Source organism: Mangifera indica, unplaced genomic scaffold, assembly GCF_011075055.1.
Source record: "Mangifera indica cultivar Alphonso unplaced genomic scaffold, CATAS_Mindica_2.1 Un_0091, whole genome shotgun sequence".
Lineage (NCBI taxonomy): Eukaryota > Viridiplantae > Streptophyta > Magnoliopsida > Sapindales > Anacardiaceae > Mangifera > Mangifera indica.
Window position 1 is genome coordinate 18,511 of NW_025401183.1, and position 23,478 is coordinate 41,988.

The 23,478-nt window shown below is 34.1% G+C and overlaps 4 protein-coding genes across 8 annotated transcripts; 2 read left to right on the forward strand and 2 right to left on the reverse strand.

The window, feature by feature from the left end:
* Positions 1 to 1,045: 1,045 nt before the first annotated feature.
* On the forward strand, positions 1,046 to 2,161 carry LOC123207665 (transcription factor MYB44-like). The gene has a single exon (XM_044625129.1). It carries the CDS (start codon positions 1,078 to 1,080, stop codon positions 1,888 to 1,890), a length of 813 nt encoding a protein of 270 aa, XP_044481064.1. The 5' UTR covers positions 1,046 to 1,077; the 3' UTR covers positions 1,891 to 2,161.
* Positions 2,162 to 2,774: 613 nt separating this feature from the next.
* On the forward strand, positions 2,775 to 7,648 carry LOC123207666 (protein unc-50 homolog). Of its 4 annotated transcripts, XM_044625130.1 has the most exons (10): positions 2,781 to 3,031; positions 3,480 to 3,547; positions 4,189 to 4,214; positions 4,594 to 4,684; positions 5,054 to 5,149; positions 5,883 to 5,951; positions 6,164 to 6,222; positions 6,307 to 6,429; positions 7,122 to 7,193; positions 7,269 to 7,648. In XM_044625130.1, the coding sequence occupies exons 1-10, from the start codon at positions 2,939 to 2,941 to the stop codon at positions 7,331 to 7,333; spliced, it is 762 nt and encodes a 253-aa protein (XP_044481065.1). In that variant the 5' UTR covers positions 2,781 to 2,938; the 3' UTR covers positions 7,334 to 7,648. The 4 variants fall into 4 exon arrangements, with proteins under 4 accessions (XP_044481066.1, XP_044481068.1, XP_044481065.1 ...); XM_044625131.1 differs by lacking the exon at positions 4,594 to 4,684 and having other exon boundaries at positions 2,775 to 3,031; positions 4,104 to 4,214; XM_044625133.1 differs by lacking the exon at positions 5,054 to 5,149 and having other exon boundaries at positions 2,778 to 3,031.
* A 1,082-nt stretch (positions 7,649 to 8,730) lies between these two features.
* LOC123207668 (cinnamyl alcohol dehydrogenase 1) lies at positions 8,731 to 10,767 on the reverse strand. Its single transcript, XM_044625134.1, has 5 exons — positions 10,451 to 10,767; positions 10,259 to 10,372; positions 9,950 to 10,177; positions 9,411 to 9,850; positions 8,731 to 9,179 (listed from the first exon to the last, which is right to left on the reverse strand). The coding sequence occupies exons 1-5, from the start codon at positions 10,537 to 10,539 to the stop codon at positions 8,977 to 8,979; spliced, it is 1,074 nt and encodes a 357-aa protein (XP_044481069.1). The 5' UTR covers positions 10,540 to 10,767; the 3' UTR covers positions 8,731 to 8,976.
* A 5,046-nt stretch (positions 10,768 to 15,813) lies between these two features.
* LOC123207655 (RNA pseudouridine synthase 4, mitochondrial-like) lies at positions 15,814 to 19,626 on the reverse strand. Of its 2 annotated transcripts, XM_044625119.1 has the most exons (10): positions 19,257 to 19,626; positions 18,835 to 18,906; positions 18,544 to 18,681; positions 18,411 to 18,458; positions 18,232 to 18,312; positions 17,560 to 17,673; positions 17,343 to 17,444; positions 16,989 to 17,097; positions 16,833 to 16,879; positions 15,814 to 16,718 (listed from the first exon to the last, which is right to left on the reverse strand). In XM_044625119.1, the coding sequence occupies exons 1-10, from the start codon at positions 19,569 to 19,571 to the stop codon at positions 16,359 to 16,361; spliced, it is 1,386 nt and encodes a 461-aa protein (XP_044481054.1). In that variant the 5' UTR covers positions 19,572 to 19,626; the 3' UTR covers positions 15,814 to 16,358. The 2 variants fall into 2 exon arrangements, with proteins under 2 accessions (XP_044481054.1, XP_044481055.1); XM_044625120.1 differs by lacking the exon at positions 18,835 to 18,906.
* Between the last annotated feature and the right edge of the window lie 3,852 nt (positions 19,627 to 23,478).

The following is a 23,478-nucleotide window of genomic DNA, read 5'->3' on the forward strand; positions in this document are numbered from 1 at the left end:
CAAAACAAAGACGTTTCCTTTCGTTGATCTAATCCTTTGGTTTCATTATTCTTCCTTTAGGCTGACCCAAAATGAACCTCAAATCTCTCATAATTAACCAGCAATAAAAAAAAAGTTTGTTGTTTTAATTAATATAATTAAAATTTTTTAAATTATCAAAGCAAACTAAAAAAATAATACAACCAATCCAACGAATTTTTTAATTAATAAATTAATATTACGTGAATTGAAATATAAATTTGTAATTTAAAATATTTTCTCAATTCATTTTGAAATATGAACCCCACTGTTACGTAATTCGCTTGCAGTCTCCGGCTGGTCAGCTCACTGAAATCGATCTTAATTAAAGACAGTTTTTGACCGGTTTTGCAATGATAGGAAATCGGTGACCGCCTCGTGTCGGTTACTTAAAGGCCGTTAGTATGTCAGGTTTCCAGGCTGGACTGACAACTTCTCAGTCATATCCGTTTTTCAATTTTGGAACCGTTGTTGTCGTTTTCTCCGCCTCACCCAGCTTCTTCCTTTCCCCAAATAACACAAAAAAAAAAAAATCTCTTTCTTTTTAATTCAAGACTATTTTATAATAATTTCTAACTACATAAGTAAAGATCGCAAAGATAAATTCTGAAAGAAATTAAGGATTTAACGTTAATAATATCTGAAAATTATTATAAAATAATTAATTAATTTTATCAAGTTAAATAAATCTTCTTTGAAATTTTAATCAGTAAATTATAAAAAATCCGCACGAGTAAAAACCAGTCAAAAGGTCATAATCAAGGCTTTCTCTTAAAATATTAAAGAGCTGACGTGACCGGACTTGAACGTTATAACAGCTGTAAAATATTAAACCAGTCACCTAGTAGTACCGGTCATCCCTTCAAAATAACGCTTATTACACGTATCGGTTAACAGGCTCAATCAGTTACCCTAACCCCCTCCCTTTATAAACCAAGCCCATCAGCTCCTCGTCTGTGTCCTTAACAACAGTTTCTCTCTCTCACAATCTCAACCGTCTGTGTGAATTGTCAATGTTAAGATTCAGTTAGGGTTGTTTTTTTGTTGAAAATTCGAAGTATGAATCGGGTTTTAGAGACCGATCGGATCAAGGGGCCGTGGAGTCCTGAAGAGGACCAGCTGTTGCACCAACTCGTGCAATGTAACGGCGCGAGGAACTGGTCCCTTATATCCAAATCGATTCCGGGCCGGTCCGGGAAATCTTGCCGGCTGCGGTGGTGCAATCAGCTATCCCCCGAGGTCCAGCACCGTCCCTTCACCTCCGACGAGGACGAGATCATCATGCAAGCGCATGCTACGTTCGGCAACAAGTGGGCGACCATAGCGAGACTCTTGAACGGCCGTACGGATAACTCCGTAAAAAACCACTGGAACTCAACGTTGAAACGGAAGTACGCGATGATAACCACGGAGGATGATAACGACGATATCAACGAAAGAGGAAGAGATAGTTTTTATCCAGAGAAGAAAAGATCTGCGCCTGGTTCGTTTTCTGGTAATTCATCGAGTCCGTCTGGATCCGACGTGAGCGATTCTGGTCTACCGGCGATGTCTAGTTCGGATATGTGTGGGTCTGTTGGGACGTTTGTTGAAACCGAGAATGGAAGCGATAAAAACATCAATAATAATGGTGATGTTGCGTTCAATGTATCGACTGAACTTACTTTGAACTTACCTGGTAATGAATCGAACGATTTGACTCAGTGCTGGGTACCAAGGGAGGTTTCACAGAAGGAAGAGAGTAGCACTGATTACAATAATAAAACGAGGGTAGTTTGGCCGGAGTTGATGGCTTTGATGCAAGAAATGATAAGGAAAGAAGTGAGGAATTATATGGAAGAGGCAGTGACTAATAATGGGATTAAGGGGTGACTTAATGGAAATTTGGGTAACTGAAAAAACAAATTAAAATTGCCGCCTTTAAAAAAAGTTCAAGAGATAGAGAGCTGAAGGTAATGCATTTGAATTGAAATTTCAGGAGAAAACGTATCGGTTTTCTGTTTTCTTTTATGGCAAATTCATATCCCCGCTGCCGATTTTCTAATTGTTTTAAACTGATGGAAATCATAAAGCCTTTTGTACTTTTTGCCTTTTATTTTATTTTTATGAGTTTAATATATGCTTTTACAAGTGTTATATTTTATACTGGAATTGTTATTTAGAGGTTTTTTTTCTTGTAATCTTGAAAAATTATGTATTATAGTTACTAAAATAGAAACTAATTTTGAATAAAATTTAACCAATATTATATTTTATATTAAAAATTAGTTAAATTAAATGAGCATCATATGCGAGAGAGCGGATGACAGGACACCGATTTATCCAATGTTTTTTGCAGGAAAAGTGATTATTCCCAAGGAGAAATGACTGTGTTGCACCACCCAAACTTGTTAGAAATGACACGATCGCACGAAGTCTACATCATAATGTTGTGATGTTCACATCCATGTGATTGGGAGTGAATGTCAGTTAAAACTGAAAAGAGAGGACATTTTTACACTTTTTTGGCCACTTGAGGTCTCATCTCAATCGTCATTTTCTCTCTACTATTCCACTCTGCATGAGAGCATTACTATTCCATTGTGTACGTATAAATTACTCTAAATTAAAAATTGAAAATATAGTTGGATCTATATTAATAATAAGACTATACATAAATAATGTATATAATTTTATAAATAAATAATAATATATTATTTTATTTTTAATTTAAAATTATTTAATTATGTAATATATATTATTATACTACTATTCCACTGTGCATGAGAGCATTACTTCCCCCCCGCCCAAAAAACAAAAAGGAGTCTGGTTTTAAGTCCGACTTCATAATTTGAGCCCAATCAAGTCCAATAACGCAAATTGGCGAAGAGTCGTCGTCGTCTTTCTACGTTTGTGCGAAAAAACCTGACAGAGATAAGAGATGCTGCCAACTTCTGTCTCTAAAGAGCGCTCGTCGTCCGCCATGTCTCGTTCAAACTCCATGCTCCCTCAGTACCTCCGTCGAATCATCAAGGTCCTTTATATAAATTTCTTGACAAGTGGATCTGATATCTTTCATTTCGCACCAAACTCGCCGATTAGATCAATTTAGGAGTAAACTCGTATAGTTGTGTTAAATTCTGCTTCAGTTTAATCCATGCAACTTTTTCTTTACTTAGTGTTCAATGGATTGTTTGATTATGGCATGTTAATTTCTTCATTTGATGAAAATTGTATTAGATAGGTATATTCTGAATGACGTTATTTCTATTAGAGGCTTTCTTGAGACAACATTTTCAGACGTTGTGGAGTTCCATAGTTCAAATTTTTATCTTTTATTTGCATGATTCTTTTAGCGGATCATTCTGTTGTAGTTTATAGACTTTGGTTTTTGGGTAGAGACGACAGTTATCTCAAATGATGTTGAAAAAGTTAGCATTATCATTTAATTGTGTTTCTTTTGTTTTTTGGATTCATTGTAGTGGCAGCAAATGGATATTGAATATACTTTCTGGCAAATGCTTCATCTATGCACTTCACCAAAAGTGGTGTGAGTATTAAACTTCTAACCACCGTAATCCTTATTGTTGTTATTGTGTTTTATTATTTAAATGTATTCTTTATTGTCATCACCTGATCTATGCCTGCAGTTGTCAATTTATTTTTTGGTCTGTCCTCAATTGTAGAACTAAATATGGCTTTCTTGAATGTAGAAGTAGTTCAGATGAATCATAAATATTGCTGCTGAAGGATTGAATTAAGAGATGCAACCTTGAATCGTCCTTGGTGTGCAGGCTAACGTTCATGAATGTTCATTCATGTACACAATCTGTGCCATCTTTGTAAACATATTATTTGAATTATCTTATGTTTTGTTGAAGATTTTGTCTTTTTTTTTTCTTGTGCCCTGAAGTATTTCCCTTGATATGGAGATTACAACTGGAATGGGAGTTTAGTTGTGGACCTGATCATGTTTACTGAAACTGTTAGCAACTTTATAATGAATGGATTTATTTGCTTTTTTCATTGGCTTGTGCTGATTTATGCCTCGTTAAAATAGGAGGGAATGTTTCTTTTAATTGGAGTATTTCTGATTAATTTTGCAGTATTGGTGTCTTGATTTTGATGGTTAGCAATGCTCTAATTATTGTGATTCTTCATTTTGCATGTGGAATGGTATGGTCTTTACAGCTATCAGCATACCAAGTATCACAAACGTGAGTGCCCTCGCTGTTAAAGTATATTTCAGTTTTTTATGCAACAGTTTAAGTTTTCATAATGTATATCATAAAAGTTTGTAGTGTGGTTTTTCTGAATACGTCTGGAGTCAGTAATTGTATATGCACCTTTTAACAGATGAAAATGTTTAAAAGCGTGGTTAGCTGTTTAGTCACCGTTTTGCAGTACTGTTATTTTGCAATTTTCACCAACCTGAAACCACACAACTTTTACTAACAATATGAAAAATGGTAGATAAGAGGCATTATCATTTTTTCACCATCCTTACATTGAATTAAACTTGAATAAAGTCAATTATCTGATGTCATCACTAACAAGGATGCAACTGAAAATTGTCTGTTTTGCTTTTAATTTCAGAAACTAAGAATCAATGGGCTCGAGACGATCCTGCATTTGTTGTAATCTGCAGCCTCCTTTTGTCAGTTGCAACTGTAGCTTATTGTGCCGTGTAAGTTTGTAATGTGCATCCTTGATGGCAGTTTTAACATTTATATAGGGGGTGGAGTGGTGCGGGTATCCCTTAAATTATTTTTTACCAACCGATATTAGGAAAGGTGAAAGATTTTGTGAGTTTTAATAATTAATGTGAAATTGATAAGTTCCTATTTACTTTCCAAAGGAGATCTTCTATGAATTCCTTTCTTGTTGGTGTGCCTTTGGAACATTACCTTGTGATTTCTATGTTTTATTGCCATGGTGATCCATTCTTTAATACGTCAATATATCTTTTAGTTTAGTTCTGCTCATTCAACCATGTGCTGTTTTGTTGGGTTTTCCATTCTGATAACCTTATCAGGACGTCTTCCTATACTTTCAGGTACGACCATAGTGCCACACATGCAGTTTTTGTTGTAATTTCAGTTTTGCTTTTCCATTTTCTGATTACAGGAGCAGTTCTGGCCACATGCTGTTGGTAAGAGCTACTTATGTATAAAGATATTTCACATTTGTTTTACATTGCCCTTCATTTTTAAGCTGTGTTTATTTCTGGAAAGACTTTGGGGAGGTATTTCACCTTTGCACTGTCTTTATGAAGTTTGTTGGTTTATTGTGTTAATAAAATGTAGAATACTGCATATTACTGGTGTCAGTAGCAGTAGAATAATGTTTATATATATTCTTTGCTCTTGTTAAAATACCAAGGTGGTTTTGCATGGTTTTCAAACTCTAATCAAGTGAAAAAACTTTCCAATCCACTGAATTACATCCTGTCAGTGTCTATGGCGTGGTTAAAATGTTGTAAAATGGATTCTATGTTACATTTTTTGTACTAGAAGGGGTGAGAGCTGAGTGGGATACTGGAAATTTTCTTTATAATATTACTGATTGTGCTGAAGTTTGTTATGGAGGTATCCTTTGGTATTCTTTTTCACTTGGGTGAATCTCACAATGTTGGACTTTAATACCTTCTTGAAAATTTTTGAAGATTCTGGTTAATTCTGAAATTCATATTACACGTTATATATATATATTTTTCTAAATTCATATTTCTCTGCATCAGCTGTATTCTTACTTACTTTTTAATTTTTCAAGATGTTTCTTATTCTTTCTCCATTTTTTTTCCTGATAGTTGTGATTATGGTTACTACATTTTATGTAATTGTAAACCAGTGAAGCACTGAAATTCATTCCCTGTTTCTGTGCAGGTTCCTGACAAATGCTTACCTTCGGGAGGAGTCTCCAAACAGTCATGTGGTTGAGCAACGGGTTGAATGGCAAGTCAGGGAACTTTTACTTCCTATTTGCTGGCTGCAAATTTGTATTTGTGTATATGGGCTTCTTAATAATGTTATAAATGCAAATTCTTGTGTTGTTTGTCTTGATAGATTATTTTCTGTGTGTGTATAACTCATGTTTACTCTTATTTTGCTTATTTACAATCTGATTCATTGTTTGGGCACTGATTGTGATTTTGTTTGGATTGAAGGTTGTATGCATTTGATGTGCACTGCAATGCTTTCTTCCCATTGTTTGTTATGCTTCATGGTAATTTCTGTCTTCTTAAATTTTCCATATCTTTTAGCCTCACTTTATGCAATAATGTGACTGAATTTTTTTCCTTGGTGGCAGTTATACATTATTTTCTGTCACCCCTATTGGTAGCTCATGGTTTCATTCCTGTATTACTGTCAAATCTGCTTTTCATGGTGGCTGCTTGTTATTATCATTATCTCAACTTCTTAGGTTATGGCGGTAAGCTTATGTATTATTTAGTATATTGCTTTTCTTTGCAAATGGGTAAGGAGTGATGTTTGGGTGTGAGAGATTTCATGTGCATGTTGTGCATGGGATATGCTTGCCTTATAAAAAATAATGTGATGGGTGCCACCTAGGATTCAGGATATCTAGAAACACCTTGTTCACTGTTCAGGATGTGAAAATATCAGATTTTGAAATCTATTTGTGTGGTATGGCCAATAAATTCTTGTCACTCTTAAGCTGAGATCCTCAGATAATAATTGTTTTGGATTATTGAATGTCAGAATGCTGAGTACCTAATATCTTTTTTAAGTGGTGGTTAGTGAAATATGTATTTAGGATTGAGTTGTAGCCCCTAAGTGTGACTGAGTGGTTCATATATCAAATTTAATTAACTTTTAATATTGTTTGATATCTGTAACTGAACACAACTTTACCGAGCTTGTGGTTCCAACCAACTGTAGTCAGCTTCATGTGTCTTTTTGGTTTATTTGCTCTTTCAGTCTTGATAAACTTCACTGCCGGAAGTTTTGTTCACACTTTTAAAAAAAATAAATTTGTGGAGGGAAATATCACCGAATATATTTGTAATTGCAAAGTCATCTGTAATTGGGGTTGAATGTTTAAGGACAGCTAGTGGATTATAGTGTTAAATTGATATCCTAACAAGAAATATTATGCTGCGGTACTGCCATTTCTGGAGAGGACCACTTTTTTCCTCTATCCAATTGGAGTTGTTATTGTCCTTTGTCCTATTTGTAAGTTTCAAAGCTCGTACTGATTGTGTCTTTGGTTTGGGATCTTTGCATCTGAAACTTGAGTTGGCTTTGCAGTGATTTTAAGCGGCTTCAATCCTTCAAGATACTTTTTGAACATGTACTTTAGTCAAAGGTTATGATTCATACATAGGGCTTAAAATTTTGGATAGCACAGCATTGAGGTGATGAAAATTTTGAGGAGTGCATAAACACTAGATGGGTTGATGATTAATACACGTGTAGAAGGGAAGGCACGATTTATTCTTGGCTTTTATCTGTCCCGCTGACAGTGAATGGAAGAGGAGAAGCGAATGAGCTCAAGGTAAAGTGATTCTTCAGTGATCAATGTAATTTTGATGAAATGGATTAGTATAATATAATGAGTTAGACCCATGCCATTTTCGTCGAAATATATTTTTGTCTACCTGGAAAATCAGAGCAAATTCTTTTTTCGATTTTTTGTCCTCAAATATACACCCATGTAGGAAGTTACATATACTAGGGGGTTGCATGTGCGAAATGTATCAATTTATCGGTCTGTTGAACGTTTGATTCCTGGAAATTAGAATATGGCTGTAGACAAAGTGTGTTAAAATGTTAATGACAAGACAGAAATTTTTTCGACTGATTTTTCTTCTCCTTTTAAAAAATAAGGTGAAAAATGGATTTCAGAAGATTAGGCGTACCGAAACTTATTTGATAAATGGGAAAGTTGTCACGTATTGAAGTGTTTTTTTTTTTTTTTTTTCCCCCTTAAAACACAATAATGCCTAGTGAATAATATTTATTTTATGAATAGACAAATACTTGATCAACTTAAATTTTGATGAAGCTCATTGATGATATTGAGACCTCATTAGCTTAATCCTAAACTGCAATTCGATTTTTAAGTTGTGTTTTTAGATTTTCAATATTTGAAAATATGTTTGATGTAATTTAAAAAATTGTTTTCAGATTAAAAGTCATAGAGAAATGTGAAAAAAAATTAATCAATTTTAAATTTAATTAAAAAATCTATTTTCATATATAATTCGATTCATTAATGTCTATCAAACTTGTTTTTATAAGATTTTTCATATATATTTTTTTAAAAATTAAAAGTTATATTTACATTTTATACCCAAATGAACCCTCAGTCTCTAATTTTTCTTTAATCGCAAAGAAAAGGTAGAGTAAATTGATCGCCGCTCTAGTGCAGGTTGCCGGCTCTGAGACTTGTTTAATGTAAGTGATTGATTCTAGAGTTTTATTTAAATGGTGTGATTTATTTAATTTTGTTTAAAAAAAATTGAATTGCTTTGACTATGAAGACACTGCGTGCGCATCCAATTGTGACCACTAAAAATGTCATGGTTTCCAGAGACTTCCCAGAACTGTTGAGCAAAGAACTGCTATCCACAAGAATCAAAGTTGACAGAGACTCCTCTTCACATCGCAATTCTTAGACTTTTTATTACATATGTTTTGTGGCTCACAAGTTTCCAAGAATTATATTAACAAAACTGCAGTTTATCATCTTCAGATCCATCCAGAAGAGTTAGATATCATGGACTTTTCATATAACAGAAGTTTGATGAACAACCCACATTTGATAACATTTGTCTCTCCATTTCCCAGAAATGTTTGGTGATTTCAACGCTCACAGATCCCACTCCCAGATATATTTCAATCACAGAACTAAATTAAAGGAAATTCAATTTATTTTCTCCAACACAAAACGTAGCAAATGGAAACAAACAAATTCACACTCAAACATGTACTTATTGTTATGGTGTTCGTGTTTCTATTGACCAAGCTTGCTTCCTGCAACATCCACAACAAATCGATATCTAACATCGTTCTTTTCCAGTCTCTCTATTGCTGTGTTCACATAATCCATCTTCACTACTTCGATTGTTGAAGTCAGTCCTTTCTCTTGACAAAATTGAAGCATTTCTTTTGTTTCCTTCATGCTCCCAATGAAGCTCCCTGTGATTGTCTTTCTCCCTAAACAATCCCACCAAATCAATTAATAAATAAAACACAACCACCACTAACAAAAGCATTTCCAATATTATATGTAAAAGGAGTCCAAATGAATAACATGTAAAAGGTGAAGATAAGAACTCAATTATTCCAGCCATTTACCCATTTTCAAGGCTGCCCATTTGGTCAAAAAATAATAATTTTCACTGCAATCGCAAATTTCAACACTAATTAGATGAAAAATTTACTCACCAAGCATAACCATGGGACTGACAAACTGCAGGGGAGTATTGATAACACCCATCAAGATCAACTTCCCATCAAGCTTCAACAAAGAAAGGTAAGGTTCAAGAGGGTGAAACACAGGCACAGTATCAATTATATAATCAAGTGAGTCATTTGCTTCTTGCATTTGAGTTGCATCCGAGCTGACCAGGTACTGGTCGGCTCCAAGATGATCCAAAGCCTCTGATCTTTTCTTATCAGAAGAGCTGATCACAGTGACATGGTGTCCCATTGCCTTGGCTATCTTCACCCCCATGTGTCCTACTCCTCCAAGGCCCAAAATTCCTCCTCTTAGTCCACTTTGTTTTAATCCAAAGTGAGTCAGTGGGCTGTACACTGTCACACCTGCACATAAAAGCGGTGCAGCCTGTTCTGGTGCCATCCCTTCTGGGATTTTAACTATAAACCTACATCAAACAATGGAATTTTTCTAAGTCACAATAAAAAGTTGAGCTGTTTTTTAGGTTGAGGTCTAGTGGTTAATGGAAAAAGCTTTTGATAATTACTTCTGATCAACGACCATGGACTCCGCAAAGCCGCCTTGGGTGGGCTTGCCATCAGTGTAGACATCATTGTAAGACCAGATTTTCTTGTTGCAATATTGCTCGATGTCTGAGTTACAGGGGCGGCAGTTTCTGCAGCATCCGACGATAACTCCGACGCCAACTATATCGCCAACAGTGAAGCTGGTGACAGCTGAACCCACTTCAATCACCTCTCCCACAACTTCATGTCTGCAAACATATATATAGCAAAAACAAGAATCAAGAAGTGAAAGCAATAGAGAGTTTTATGAAAAAAGGTAATAACTTTACCCTGGAACCATTGGGTAATTAGACATGCCGAGATCATTTTTGACTTGATGAAGGTCAGAATGGCAAATTCCACAGCTAAGAACCTTGAGAAAAACATCTTCCGGGCCTGTGTTCCTGCAATAATTTGAGAAACAATAAATATGAGACGTTGAACAAGATCAACACTTGTGAAGAAACGAAGATAAATGATACCTGAGAGTGAAAGAGTAAGGAGATAAGAACCCAGATGGATCTCTGGCAGCCCATCCCACTACAGTTCTCTCATTTTCAAGGTGGCCCATTTGCTCAAAATCTCTGCTTTTGTGTGCAGTGAGGTTATGCCAAGCGTGAAGGAGAGAAATGGGCAGATGGAAATAAAGTATGAATAGCCACCATAGAGGATGACAAATTTAAAGCGAAGCAATGGTATGAACACCTGAGCAAGCTGGTGCGGTAGGTGAGATGGAATGGGTTGCTAAATCAGTGCTCTCTGGCCAAATATTATTGGCCATGTCAGGTTCGTCGATGGATTAGTGGGTCCATTGAAACAGGGGCGTTTGGATTAATTGTGTCGTCTGATGATCGATCGCAAAGCAGCGTTTGCTTCTTGATTTTCTTTGGTCCGTGATATGCGTCATGCATATGTCAGTCTCCACCATCAATCTCCAATTTGCGTTTGCGGTGAATTAAATAAAAACGGATCATTGAACGCCGGGTAATTAATTAAAATAAACAAAATTTTAAGCGTTTATATGTTTTTACGTATTTCAAAAAAGTTTTATCAAAATAAACAAATCGTATTTTTTTTATCCTTTTTATCCTTATGTTAAAAAATCAAGTAAAAATATTTTTTTTGAGAATGTGCGTCAGTTTATGATGGTTACGATAGTGGCTAGAGATTTTACAGTGAAACTCTAAATATATCAAATTATGTATATAAATATTTTTGAATGTTTTGAACGCTTAAAATGATGTAGTTTCGATGCTAATAGATGTCTAGAAGTATAGCTGTTGAGAGACAAAAGTACGCAAATTTATAGTGTCGCACAAATTGCACAAACACTATTCACACTGCGTAAACACTGTTTACATCGCGCAAAAGTAGATATCATAGTCTATGAACAGGATTTTTGCACGATTTTGCAAGCGGTTTGCGCAGTTGAACAGTGTTTGCGCGGTGTTAGCGCAGTTAGCGTGATTTACGCAGTTTGCGCGACACTGTAAATTTGTGCACTTTTGTCTCTCAACGGCTACACTTCCAGACATCTATTAACATCGAAACTACATCATTTTAAGCGTTCGAAACAATAAAAAATATTTATATACATAATTATATATATTTAGGGTTTCACTATAAAATTCTTACCCACCATAAATCGACGTACATTCTCAGAAAAAATATTTTTACTTGGTTTTTTAATATAAGGGTAAAAAAGGTAAAAAAAATACGGTTTACTTATTTTGATAAAACTTTTCTAGGATACCCTAAAAATGTATAAACACTTACAATTTTACTTATTTTAATTAATTTTCCTTGAACGCCACAATTAAATAAAAACTCTTTTTCAGGGGACATTATATCCTCAGAGAATTTTGTGTTGCCGTGAAGCAATCTTTTGGTCCGCATTACAGAACATCGAGTATTTGGAATCAAACTAAGAATCATTTTTTCCTCACAGTTTTAAGGTCCTGCTCTTCGGATCACCAAATCACCACCACTATCATTTCTCTTCCTCCCTCCAGCTTAGGTTAGATTTGCATTGATTTGAATTTAAATTTAAATTCGAGTTATTATCAAATTTTTAGTTAGTTTGTTATTAAAACGATATTATTTTAATACATATTAATTAAAAAAATATTATTTTTTATCAAAATTTTTAATTCATGAATTTAACAAATTAAACACTCTAAAATTTAAATTTAAAAATATTTAATTTTCAGAGTTAAACTTGTTTGAGTTTAATTTATTTTAAACTTATTCGAATCGAATTTAAATTTAAACTTAAAAAAAATCAATTTAAATCCAACCTTACTCCAACCACCAATTTAAACCCGACGTCTCTTTCTTCAACCATTAGTTTCATACCATCAAATGTAGTTTCTTCTTCCAATCCCACTAATCCTCTCTCTGTCATCGCCGGTCAAATTAAATGTTTGACCACTACTTTTTTACCGTCTCACCAACTATCACAGTTCTCAATAGTTCACTTAAAACTATTGTTTATGTGTGATATGACAAATTTAGTTTCTTATTTTAGTTTCTTATTATTTCTTTTATCAGTCATTCTTCGTCTTAATATCATCTCCATTTATTTACATTTTTTATTTTCTAATAACTCTCGACTTTCATTTGCCAGAGCCATTTTTCATATTTTATTATTATTATTATTATTATTTTTAAATTCTAAAAAATAAAAATGATAGTATTACTCTTTATTTTAGATTTTTATTTAATTAAGTTTAATTTTTACATAAAAAATATAATTTGTTCCGTTGAAAAAGGCATCGTTCCAAGTTCCAACTAAAGGACACACAATCATGATTCATGAGCATGGCATTTAAATAAAAAAAGAATATATACCCATCTGCTTTGACAATTGAAGTCTGATCTGTTTACTCTTCATTATTGTTGAAGGTTGGTTGTCAAACAATAATATTTAATTATGGATGTTTAGATAGATTGGGTGAATAAATTATAATCAATTTTTAGAATTATTTATTCTATACTTCAACTTTTTAAATCATATGTCAAATATTTATGGTTAATTATGAATATTTATAATTGAATAATTATAAATTATACCATACATATAAATTAATTATCATATAATAAATTATTATTATAATTATACTTGTTTAGCAGCTATTTCATTGAAATTATAAATTACGATTATATGAATAATTGATTATGCAATAATTAAAATTTGAGTGTTTGATATAATTTATGTTTATTGGTTTTGAATTATCATAATTTAATTATGACTGTTTAACAAATAATTTATAAAGCTTTATGTGGGTTAAAATTTTCAAATTGTCTAATTCTTTAATTTTTTCGATTTAGAGACGTAGAAAAATTATTAAATATAATAATTAAAAAAAATCCTGATAGCTTCTAAAAATTAATCATAATCTATAATTAGATTATTTATTTATATAAGGTAATTTCAAATATGTCATAATTAATTGATAAGCTAAACTAAATAATTTTTAGGATAAATTATTATTATCATGTAGCCTCGGATGACTTATTATTAGGCAAAACTGTGGAAGGGACACTACATGGGTCATTGTGTTTGCTGCAATATTTCATAGGCATTTTCAGCCACTACCATAAAATTTTGGAGTCAACAAAGATGATGGGTTGTCTGTCTCCTTTTATTTTGCTTATAATTTCTAAATTTATGATCTTTCTTCTAGTTGGTCCACACCAGTTGACACTTTGCCAAAGACAATAATTTGTTCATTTCCTATCCTTAAAGCTTTAGGAAAACCTATTGGCCAAACGACTATTTCCCACCCAAGGTATGCTGTAATGACAAGTTTCCCCCCTTTAACTATGGAAATACCAAACACCCACCCATGGCCAGTTAAATTTAACAGAACCCTAACGCCTGAAAATTTTATCTCCTTTTGCCCCCCTAAAGTTTGAAAACAAAAATTTCCCCCCAGCCTAAGTTTAAGAAAATGGCAGTTTCACCCTAGGGTTTGGTTTTGAAATCTCCGGCGACCTCTCCGGCTCCGTTGCCGACGGCTTCTCCCTCCCGAAGAATCCTCTCCTTCCGGTGATCGGTTTCCTCCCATTTGGAGGCCCGATCGTCGCCGGAAAAACGGTGGGAGACGAAGAACTTCGTCGGGGAAGACGAAGTTCTTCGTCTTCCCAGACGAAGACGAAGCCGTCATCTTCGTCTGGGAAGACGATTGGCTTCCCAGGGAAGACAACCGTCTTCTTCTGGGAAGACGATCGTCTTCCCAGACGAAGACGACGGCTTCGTCTTCGTCTGGGAAGACGAAGAACTTCGTCTTCCCCGACGAAGTTCTTCGTCTCCCACCGCTTTTCCGGCGACGATCGGGCCTCCAAATGGGAGGAAACCGATCACCGGAAGGAGAGGATTCTTCGGGAGGGAGAAGCCGTCAGCAACGGAGCCGGAGAGGTCGCCGGAGATTTCAAAACCAAACCCTAGGGTGAAACTACCATTTTCTTAAACTTAGGCTGGGGGGAAATTTTTGTTTTCAAACTTTAGGGGGGCAAAAGGAAATTATATTTTAGTTTATTTTTTAATATTATAGAGAAAATGACAATTTTACCCTTAACCCCGTTACTTTTAACTGGCCATGGGTGGGTGTTTGGTATTTCCATAGTTAAAGGGGGGAAACTTGTCATTACAGCATACCTTGGGTGGGAAATAGTCGTTTGGCCAAACCTATTCTCTTTCTCTTTCTTTTAGCTTTAAAGCAACTCTTGATTATGGGTAGATTCATTGGGCTGCTAAAGCTCATTTTCCTTTTAAAATTAAATTATTTTTAAATCAAGTTTAAATCTCAACTTATTGATCCCAACCGATAGTTAAATTAAATCTTACTTAAATTTGATCAAGATTGATTCTAGTTCTACTATTGATAATCCTTTCCATAGTCATAACTTTCTATGATGGGAGGACTTTCTTATAGAATATTAGGTAATGAGTCATTGATTCAAATCTCACTAGCCAATAGAATAGTCTTCTTCACCGAACCATGGGAAAAGCATGCCCAATTCAACATGCAATGTAGCAGTAAAGAGCGAATTTTGTTAAACAAAGTTGGGCAGGTACTTAAGTTGACTACATGAAAAGGCATTTCAAAACTATCGACCAATGTGATATATCATACATATACTTCTATAAAATCCAAAAGAGGTCTTCATTTCGTCCAAATAAATGGCGCAAAGGCAAACGCAAACTATGGAAGGATGATTTCTCACCTATTCACAATGAGAAACACTGAAAAAGAGAAATTGTATATGCCCACATCAACCAACAGTTTGCCGGTCAACTCAGTCGCCTTTAATTATCAAAATATCAGCTCGTTCTTATCCTTTGATCATTATCATCATTTCATGCTTACCACTAACAATCTCAATTTCATGCGAAAATTTATAAGGATACGATTAAAAGGCCCTGACTTGACACAATTAATTTGTAATATCCACTTACATGAAGTAGTTTGATAAAGTTGTTCAACCATTCTGCTGACTCTGGATCCTGGAAAATGAAGATAATAATAATTGTGGATGTTGAGTCCCTGGTGATTAATGCCACCACAAAGATAAACATACTTTTCTAAGTCTGAAGATTAACAGAATTGTATAATAATGATGCATATTCTACCTACTATGTGCATAACCTAAAACAACTAAAGCATGCTGTGTTAGTTATCGGTACAGGTAATAACTCATCATCATGATTCCCTGATGCTCAGACTTTACCTACCATGTATATGCAACTTAAAAAAATTACATGCATGTACTGTTATTCAGATCAACAAGTTGCAGAAAACAGCTAAGCAGAAAGATCCATAAAAGGATCTAAAATCAAAGGTTGAAATGAAAATGCAGTAAGCAACTCCCACTGAATTTAATTGATCCAACGTTAATTTGCATGTTTCATTCAAAGTTTGTCTCACAATTTCAATAAAATAAACCACGACAGACAAATATCCAGCTCGCCACAATTGTTGAGCAAGAAAAGAATGGTTAGAAACTGAGGAAACCTAAGTTAAAGGACCTTATGCTACAGCCGAGATGATGTAGAACACTACAATATGAAACTTGAAGTTGAGAAAATTCTAAGGACTTTGTATAAGTTCTACTTCAGGACTTGAAGAATGAAGCTTGCATGAAGAAAATGACATATATAAAGGTTAAGATGCTGGCAGGCTTTATTGTGTACAAATTGTATTTGGGTTGGGTCAGGTTTCATGGTTTAAAATAGGAGGATCCTACAACTGACTTGAGCACTGTATGCATACTGGTAGAAGAATAAACTAATACAACTTGACAGGTCTGGATCAGGGTAGTCAGGTTGCTTAATAATTCGGTTTTATGACGTCCCAATCTGCAAGTTTTCGCAATTATGGTTTTGGTTCAAGAATTCATAAAATCCCAACTTCTTTGCATGTGTGAAGGCAAAGGTGCAACCAACTTCAGGGTTTTCAATTCTGAAAGATCATAGTCTGAAGATGATTGCATAGCTTGCACAGCCTGAGACACATTGGGTAAAATCATTTCCTTACAGTGAAGATGCAGGTGAGGGTGCTTTCCAAAGATGCTTCCATTCTCCAAATCAAGGCCAAAGGGAAGAGCTTTTTCTTTCGAAACCTTCTCGTTTGAGTTCTTAATAAGATCAGATGAATGCAACTCTTTCCACTTCCGATGAGCTTGCCAACCATATTTGTAATCTCCAACTATAGGTGTACCCAGCACCTCAGCACAGTGTACGCGGAGCTGTGGCACCCAAACATGATTAAAATAGGATTTGAACAGGGTAAAAAATCAGTAAGGAATCATGAGACAATGATGCATACAGATATCTATATAGTATTTGGTTATAATATATACCTGATGCTTTCTACCAGTAAGAGGAGATAACTCTAACCATGTGTAACCTGCATTATGACAACAAGAATAAGATGCATAAACAAAAACAATTTCCACAAGAATGAGTGTTATGGTGTAAATTGTTTTACAACTGTGATGATTCAGTACTCTGCTAACCATGAGATGAATCAATCACTCTGTACTCTGTTATTGCATGCTGTGATGTCATATTTTGAGAGTTGTTAACAACTGTGATTCGATCGGATTTTCCATTGTCCAGTACAACCTGATGGTCAGTAAAATCAGAGTTAAAATTTTAGGGGAAACCAACCAACAAACCAGGGAAATTACAAGGCATCAGAATAGCTTGCAGTTTAGCTCAAATTGCAACTTGTAAATCAGATATCCGATGTCTCTCTCTTTTCTTTCATGCACACACAACAAATCAAACCAAGTCCCCATAAGGCAGTACATTAAAACCTTTCAACTTTGTAAATTTTGTTTAAGCATTCCAGTCAAGGTTATACTAACCTTTCCCAATGGTGCTGATATTAAACCCTTTGAGCGTCTTGGAGATCCAATGACAAGGGCCCAATACCATCTTCGCAAGATTCTCTTTTCATTGTTAATGTCCTAATAAGATAACAGGATAAATGGAAATTATCCCAGAGCAAATATAATGCACATAAATGAATATGAAAGGCTTAAAATGATAAAGCAACTACAGGCTAAAACATAAGACATTTACATCTTTTGATGCACCAATAGTTTTCTCACGGAATACAGAATGCAAAACTGTTGCACTTGTATGCGTCCTTCCCATCACCAATATGCCACTACTATCTCTGTCAAGTCTATGTACCTACAGAACACATATAAAAAGTAATAATCAAAATTCTGTGAAATATGAATAAGGATCTATATTCCTCAATCACTTCCATTATGAACATGTACTTTTGACACCCAGAAAAGGTCAACAAAAAGAGAAGACCGTGAACCAAAAGCTCAAGATACAACATGAAAATGATAAAATTTACAATCATCCAATACTATGGCAAAATGTTTCTCAAAAACACAAACTTGGGGACCTAAAACAGAACTCCTACCAAAATTCTAAGATAAAATTAATTTTTCCAGAATCTGAACAGATAAATCACCATTCAGGTCGAAATCAAACATTAAAACAACATATATTATTTTGATATTCAAACATATCACGACTGAATAATTAAGTATATAGTTGATAACTTTACGGCAACCTCATAAATCAATGAATATGCTACTGTTGCGTTTTTGAGCATGTTTCTGAGCAGGCAAAGGCAGTACAATGTTTCATCTCAAGTGGGAAAAAATAGTTAAAACTCTTTATATTCTCATTAATAATGTGAATTGTTTATACTTGAGTCACTGGGAAACTCACCAGCCGTGGCAGCTCTGAGTAATCATAAGTTAAACAGGTAGCTGCTAGCTCATCTAAACTTCTTTTAATGCCAATGCCACCCTGTTACAGCATAAATATAAGACAAATTACAATCATAATTGCCGAAAATATAGAAGTTTGGGGGAAAAAAAAGTAGAGACCAACATTTGTTAGTTTACCTGAACAGGCATCCCAGGAGGTTTGTTGACAACAATAATGGCTGAATCCTGAATTTGTAAATCCATATAAAGTTGTGTGATTCAAGTGACATAGAAAAACACAGAGAACCATAGAAGAATTGAACATGAGGACCTTATACAACTCCAGGCTACGAATATAATTCAATTCTTCGTCAGTGCAAGGGCAATCCTGTTTCTCAGTAGGAAACTCCTGGATGGTAATGGGGAGAAAGATTCGATCTCCCAACTTCAATGAGTCCTTGGCTGCCACCTTCCAGTAATTTAAAAAAAACACAAACTTTTGATTGCCTAAGTTCAGTATCAGTAAATCATTATGAACTAGTATAACAGCAAATGTTATTATGTATCATGTACACATGAAAGAAGAAGCTAATTTTAATCAATAAGGTGATTTATTAAATACCCTTTTGAGTTTACTTTCTTGTAATTGACCACCATTTTCTGAACTTTTGATGGTTATGAATTCTCTTCGAACCTGCATAGATGATATTCCTTGAGAAAACAATTTTATACTCTAGCCACTTTAAAATGATGCTTCATTTTCCACCAAGATTTTAAGTTGTCACATACAAGAGAAGTTAAAAAATGACAAAATTTCATAACGTTTTCAAATAAAATTGAAGATTCTAGAAACGACAATGTCACTTCGATCAGTTTTGTTCAAAAACCTAAAGTTTTAAATTTCTCAGCGTACTCAATCCTGAATCCTAATGGGGCAAAGTTAAAGCCATAAGCTTCATCACAGTGTTATATATATAAATAACAAGCAGATATCTATATTATTTCATGAATAAAATAAACACGTTGCTACTGGGAAGCAAAAACCTGTCTCAAACGAAAAAGCTTTTGTATGAGACTTCTAGGCAACTGAGGACAGCACTGATGAACCCATTTAAGCGCCATCATTTCAGAAGTGGAGACTTTTGGGCCGCCGACCAGCTGCTTTCCCAAATTCGAGCCGTTTATGGTGGAACTGAAAGGAGGCAAAGTGAACCATTTACCTCTATTATTACTACCATCTTTATTTGTAGTGTAGTATCGCTGAAAGGCCGTTATGGAACATCTGAAGGCCCCGCAAGTGACGGTGCACGGTTGCAATCGGAGGACGAGGAAGCGGCAAAGGAGGCTCGGATCTACCATCAGCTTTAACTTAAGTTAGAGGAAGCTCTTCATTTGCTGTGAATGAATTCGGAGAGGGGTCGAGGGGTTTTGATAAGCTACTTAATTTAAATTGTGGGCTTAGGCTTTTTTTTGTTTCGTTGTATGTAGGCCCAATATATTGATCGTTATTTTTATACTCGACTTTGAGAGGTGCATATGCGTTTAGTCTGAGGGTTTAAAAATTATTATGATAATTTAGTTTTATTATTGGTGTTATTTTATTTTGTTTTAATCATAATTTTATTATTTTATTATTAATTTTTTAAAATAAAAATTTTCTTATTTTTAATTAATATAATAAATAATATAAAAAATATTTTAAAATATTTAAGTTAAATATTATCTCAGTACTTTGTAATTATCTTTAATAGCTCGATCCACTATTAATATATTATTTACATTAGACACATAATTTATCATGATTTTGTTTTTAGGTTTTGTAATCCAAAATCTGTTTTAACAGTTTAAAAAGTTTACAAGGTATTTAACCAGTCATCATCTTAGCAATCCAAGTGATGTGAAATACATAGACAAATTCAACATCCCTTTCGTGTTTTGTCAATGTGAGGTTTGCCTTAAAGTTATATAATATTTTATTTTTGGTAATTAAAAGTATTATTTGAACATAATACACGTGGTTACATATACAACAAAAATAGAGTTGTAAAGTAGGGTTTTGATTTTACTTCATTAAATCAAATATTGATTTAATTACATTATTTTCAAACTTTAGGGGAAAAATTAAAGAAGAAATACAAGAAGCTAATATTGTAAGTATCAGAAGAAGGGAGGAGTCCAGTTCCACAAAAGTGCTCAGATACATGTATATATTCTATATATATCTTATAATGAAGGATACTTAAAGAATTCTATAAACAAAAAGGGCGTTCAATCAGTGGTGAAAGCGGCTGAATTGTACATGTTGGCTACCGGAAGTCTGACCAAAGTGTTCAGCTTGACGACTCCTTGCCCTGTGGCCAGGGCCACTGGGGCTAGGCCCAGAATGCTCGACTGCCCCCAGAGAAAATCTTTCCAGTGAATCATCGATCATCATCTCTTTCGAAGACGACTCAGCTTCTGATTCAAAGACAGCACAACTCAACAAGAGGAGAAGAACAATGAGATACTCGAGATCTCTACCCATTATATACAGTAAAAAAGAGTTGGAGATTATTTTCTTTGGGTAGCTTTTTATTTATACATAAGCCATGCACGCAAGTAAGTAGGTGCATTGGATTTATATCATTTCTTTAGCCCTAAGGGACGGGTCAATTATATTCATTAGGCAATGTGTTGAAAAGAGCACAATGAAGTGTACAGATAATGGGGAGTTGACAAAAAATTCTTATGAATTTGATTAAATTTCATTTTTCATTAGATTAGAAATCATATGTAATGATATATACAACACAGTTACTTCATGCATGCATGAGTTGAATTCAATGCATTTCACTCAATAATTCGAAGATCACATCACAAGTAGTTGGATTTTCTGAGTCTAAGATTTTAATGCCTAAAAGCTATACTTTTTGTGTGACCATTTTAACATCTTTATCTATTCGGCTTGTTTTCCCTTACAGTTTTTGAAAAGAGTGAATTGCATTTCCCCACTGAAGGTTTGGTCTAACAACATGTTTTCATCATCATTTTCACTTTTTCAAAAGTAAAACATATAAAAGTATATTTTTTTAATTTTAAAAAAATTCAAAAAGAGAGATGAAGAATCTTATTCGTAAGTGAACAAATCGCAAAGAGGGGAAGATTGTGATTTAAAAACCTAAATACAATAGACAGAAAAAGCCAAAGAGCTCAAGACAAGAAAAAAGATGTTTTAGTTATTCAGTTGTTGTTGATGTTGGATGTAAGCAGAGTTTAGATGTTTTTGGATGTGCACAAATTGAAGAGAATGAAGTATGAAGACGAGAAGTTGCGTAAGCGAGAGAGCCAAATAAAGAATCCTATGATACAATCACAACCCATGAGTCACCTTTTATTAGGATCTTAAGTATAAAGTATGAGATTTGAAATCCATATTAAAAAATATGACTTCTAATGTAGGGTTTATATGACTTTAAACTCTTCAATTTTAATGACTAGCTTTTAAGATGTGGTTTTTTCAAGATTTATATCACCTTTTTGTTGTACTATCATTTGGGCTAGACGCAAGCACAACCTATCAATTCTAGTTCAATTTAATGGAGAAGAAAGACCAATTCAATTAATTAACCATCATATAAGCTTATACATATTTGTCATTCTATGGTGTTGTAAGTTTTTTCTTTTAAATTTTCACAATTGCAACTTACTTTTAGTTAGATTTTTTATGGGAAAGTTTTCATTTACTTGAATGGAATGGATCTTTGGTCTTCCCCTTATATAGTGTTTCTTTTTATTTTTATCGGGGTTTCTTTTGCCATGCTTCCTGTTGAATTGAACTTGTGGATTCATTGAAATTGTTGGAGGCTTAGGTCAACTTAAGTGGTGTTTTGTGCTTTTGGATTTTACATTGATGCCTTGGTGATGATGAACCAACTAATTTCTTGGTAAATGTTGATCAAATAGTTGTCACATATTTGTAGATGTACAATGGATTCAATTTTGTCAAGGTAAATTAGTAATTAAAAGAGGAAGGAGAAGAAGAAAAACAAAGGGGAGGAGAAGAAAGAGAAGGAGAGAAAGTGTAGTAAAAGGTAATATAATAATTTAATTTTCTTTATTGTGTTAATCTAATTTTTTATTAATAGACTTAAATTTTGGATGGAAAATGTGGTTTATATTTTAAGGTCTAATTTTAGGTGAGAAAATGTGATTTACTCGTTTCAAAAACTAACAAAGATAATAGCGATATTAATTTATCTGCTATAAACTAAAAATTGTCACAAATTTTCAGAAAATTGAGAAATGTAGAGTTACAAAGAAAAGGTTAACGATTTATGATGAAAGATGGATTAGGCAACTATTTGGCCAGAAATTGAGTGTTCTGAGCAACTTTTAGTAGACTAAAATGTCCATTGACCCAGAAACATTGCCTAGAACAAAATTAGGCTTAACTAAATTCACAACTGCTGTTGTACCCAGAAACAATGGTCTAGTTTCAAGCTTTGTGTCCCTCTTTTACTTACCCATATATTCTGAACCTCACGTTAGAAAAAGCAAATGTTACCATGTGAATATCCTTGAATTAAGCATGCAAATCATACGGTAGATCTTGGGAGACTAATGGCGTGGAGACTCACCACTCTCTGTTCAAACTAAAAAATAGAAAGAATTCAGCAGTTTTATATAGTAACTTGAATATTTTCCGGACTGTTTTGCCGTTTTGACAATTGTTTCATTGATTATTTTAAGCATTTTCAGTGACATAAACCTAAATATGAAAAAAAAGTCCTTTTAAAGAAAATGATATTGTCCTACTTTGTTTTAACTTCCACGTAACGTATTTGATAATCATTCTCGGTGGGATTTACTGTATATGCCATCTTATCACAAGTTAACGCACGAATTAAAGTCTTGACGTCGAAGGCATCCAAAACAAAAGCCGCAAAGCAATTTTTCCACAGCTTGCCACAGTGAAGTCAAATTGCCAATATATATATATTTTCTAATGTAGATGAACGCCAAGTAAATGGTGATGGAAGACATTTGGCACTTACCCACTTCTCTCTGGTATTATGGATTCAAGTTAATTAGGTGAAAAAGCACATGCAGAAATTTTAATTCAATTTCAACATTGAGTTAGCTGGCTTGACTGGTCTTGGCACATTAATTTTAGTTTAATAAGATTTTGAGAATGTGATGGCTTATAATTTATATATATTATTGGAATGTGATAGCTTTTCTAGCTCTATGTCAAAACCCCGTGCTCGCCATTCGATCAAATTGGCAT